Source organism: Myotis brandtii, unplaced genomic scaffold, assembly GCF_000412655.1.
Source record: "Myotis brandtii unplaced genomic scaffold, ASM41265v1 scaffold6, whole genome shotgun sequence".
Classification (NCBI taxonomy): Eukaryota; Metazoa; Chordata; class Mammalia; order Chiroptera; family Vespertilionidae; genus Myotis; species Myotis brandtii.
In genome coordinates this window covers 1,267,848-1,270,062 of record NW_005370271.1, presented here as the reverse complement: position 1 = coordinate 1,270,062, position 2,215 = coordinate 1,267,848, and the positions used below count along the sequence as shown (strand labels likewise).

The following is a 2,215-nucleotide window of genomic DNA, read 5'->3' as shown; positions in this document are numbered from 1 at the left end:
ACGTGCCCCCAGCCCCCGGGCACGAATGGAATGCGCAGCCCCAAGCGGGGCCTGGAGACACGCTGTTCCTTCCGCAGCCCTCACGTCAGCCCCGCAGGAAGGGCCGGCCTGGTTCCCAGCCATCCCCTGGGGCTGGGGAAGTGGCCGAACAATAGAGCTGCTGGAGCCTGGACCCAGTGTGTGTGTGTGTGTGTGTGTGTGTGTCCAGTGTGTGTGTGTGCTCAGTGTGTGTGTGTGTGTGCCCAGCATGTGTGTGTGTGTGTACCCAGCGTGTGTGTATGCACCCAGCATGTGTGTGTGTGTACCCAGCGTGTGTGTGTGTGTGTGTATCCAGCGTGTGTGTGTGTGTGTGTGTGTGCGTGTCCAGTGTGTGTGTGTATACCCAGCGTGTATGTGTATACCCAGGGTGTGTGTGTGTATGCACCCAGCATGTGCATGTGTGTGTGTGTGTGTATACACTCTGCAGGGAGCTGTGAGGCAGGGAGGGTTGATGGGAGTGTCAGGCCCATGGCCGAACTCTCCTACTCGGTGCCCACAGCCAGCCTGCAGGGCGGCACTGGCACCTCAGGCACAGGAGTTGGCAGGGCCAGGAGTTCGGGCATTGCTTAGGGAAGGAAGGCCTGCGGCGGCTTCCAGCAGGGGGTGTGGGGCTGGGCTGGGGCTGAGGCTTGGGGAGAGGCTGAGAAGCCTGCGGGTGCCCAGGTTGTGCGTGTGCGGAGGGCCTGGCGCTCGGTCCTGTACCAAACGGATTCAGCTCCTAAAGGCAGGGGAAGGGTCATAATTAAGTCCATCTTTGCTCGACCAACGGTAGCGGGGGCATCAGCTGGGTGGAGAGGGGAAGGTCCTATTTATAGATTATACCTGCTTGAAATCGTAGGAATGTTAGAGTCAGGGACTCATCCCGGCCCCACCCCCACCTGCCAATGAATGGACGGACAGCCAGCTGCTCACATCACACAGAGGCCTCGGGCCGAGCCCCTGAGGGAAGAGGCTCCTGGAGTCATCTCGCCCCAAACGCAGACCTGAACCCAATCAAGTGCCTCGTCCCACCACCACTTGCAGGAACGACAGGGACAGAGGAACAGGGGGAAGGCACCTGGGGATGCAGCCAGCCAGCGCCAGGCGCGGGAAACTGCTGATAAAACAACTTGATTTCTTCTGCAAATAAATTTAGAGAGAGAGAGAAAAAGTAAATAAGTAACTAACTAAATAGATGAAGGGAAATCCATAAAGTAAAGGAGATTTGGAGATAATACCAGCCAGCCACGAGATAGAGAACTCACTTGGGATCCTGATATAAACAAATTGTAAAACTAACAAAAAATTCCAAATAAATGAAGACCATGTATGAAAGGAGAGATCTGACTAGATCCCTAGGAATCAACTGGCTGGGCACGGGTGATCTATTTTGAACCCCATGGGATTTCTGGGGCCAGACAGCGCGGAGGCTGCCGATACAGGGTCACCTGGACCTGCCCCCGGGCACTGGTCCTGCCCGCCTCCCGGCACAGCCACTCACTGGACTGGGGCAGGAGAGAGAGAGGGAGGTGGGAGGGCGTCTCTCTCTGTCCTCTGCCCTCAGGGGCATCTTTTTTTAGTGCACACATCTTGGAGGTGCCAGGATCTGTCCGCCCAGAGCCCCGTGTTTAAAATTAGATCCCTTGAGCCAGGGGCGCTGGCAGCCTGCTCCCTGGGAGGTGGCATACACAGCAAACTCCAGTTGTTGGGACATAGAGCGTGAGCCCACACCTGGGGGGCCAGGACGGTGAGTCTCACACTTCTGAGGACAGTCCCACGGAAACCCGGCGGTGGCCCTCGGCCTGGATGGCCTTGCGGGGCCCTGCTCCCTTCCCCGGACGGGCTTTCCAGTTTAAAGGCAGGGAAGTGGAGTCACCAGGAGCCTTGCCCAAGGTCAAACAACTAGTCATTGCTACTGTTAATTCATACAGATCGGCTTTCGACGTTCTGCTCTAGATTGGCCTGCTACAGGTGCCCGCTGGCTCAGTCGGTCGAGCATGAGACTCTTCAAAGGGCTTGCTGTCATTTTAACGGGCTCAGTCGTGTCCGTGGCGAAAGTCACAAAGCATCCAAGGATCTGAACTGTGATAAGCGTCTCCTTCCACACCTACCCCCGGCCTCCCAATTCTCCATGCGAGGAACGGACATGTGTCCGATCAGAGATGGGCTGGCAGCCGTGCTCAGTGGATTCCGCTAG

At 57.2% G+C, this 2,215-nt stretch overlaps 1 protein-coding gene across 1 annotated transcript in view; it reads left to right on the top strand.

Moving 5' to 3' along the window:
* LOC102244573 overlaps positions 1-1,401 on the top strand; it is a 2,410-nt gene extending 1,009 nt beyond the window's left edge. Inside the window, exon 3 of the mRNA XM_005879369.2 lies at positions 878-1,401. Coding sequence (XP_005879431.1) covers positions 878-1,139 — 262 coding nt within the window. The 3' untranslated portion in view covers positions 1,140-1,401. The remainder of the gene's footprint in view (positions 1-877) is intronic.
* The last annotated feature ends 814 nt before the right edge of the window (positions 1,402-2,215 follow it).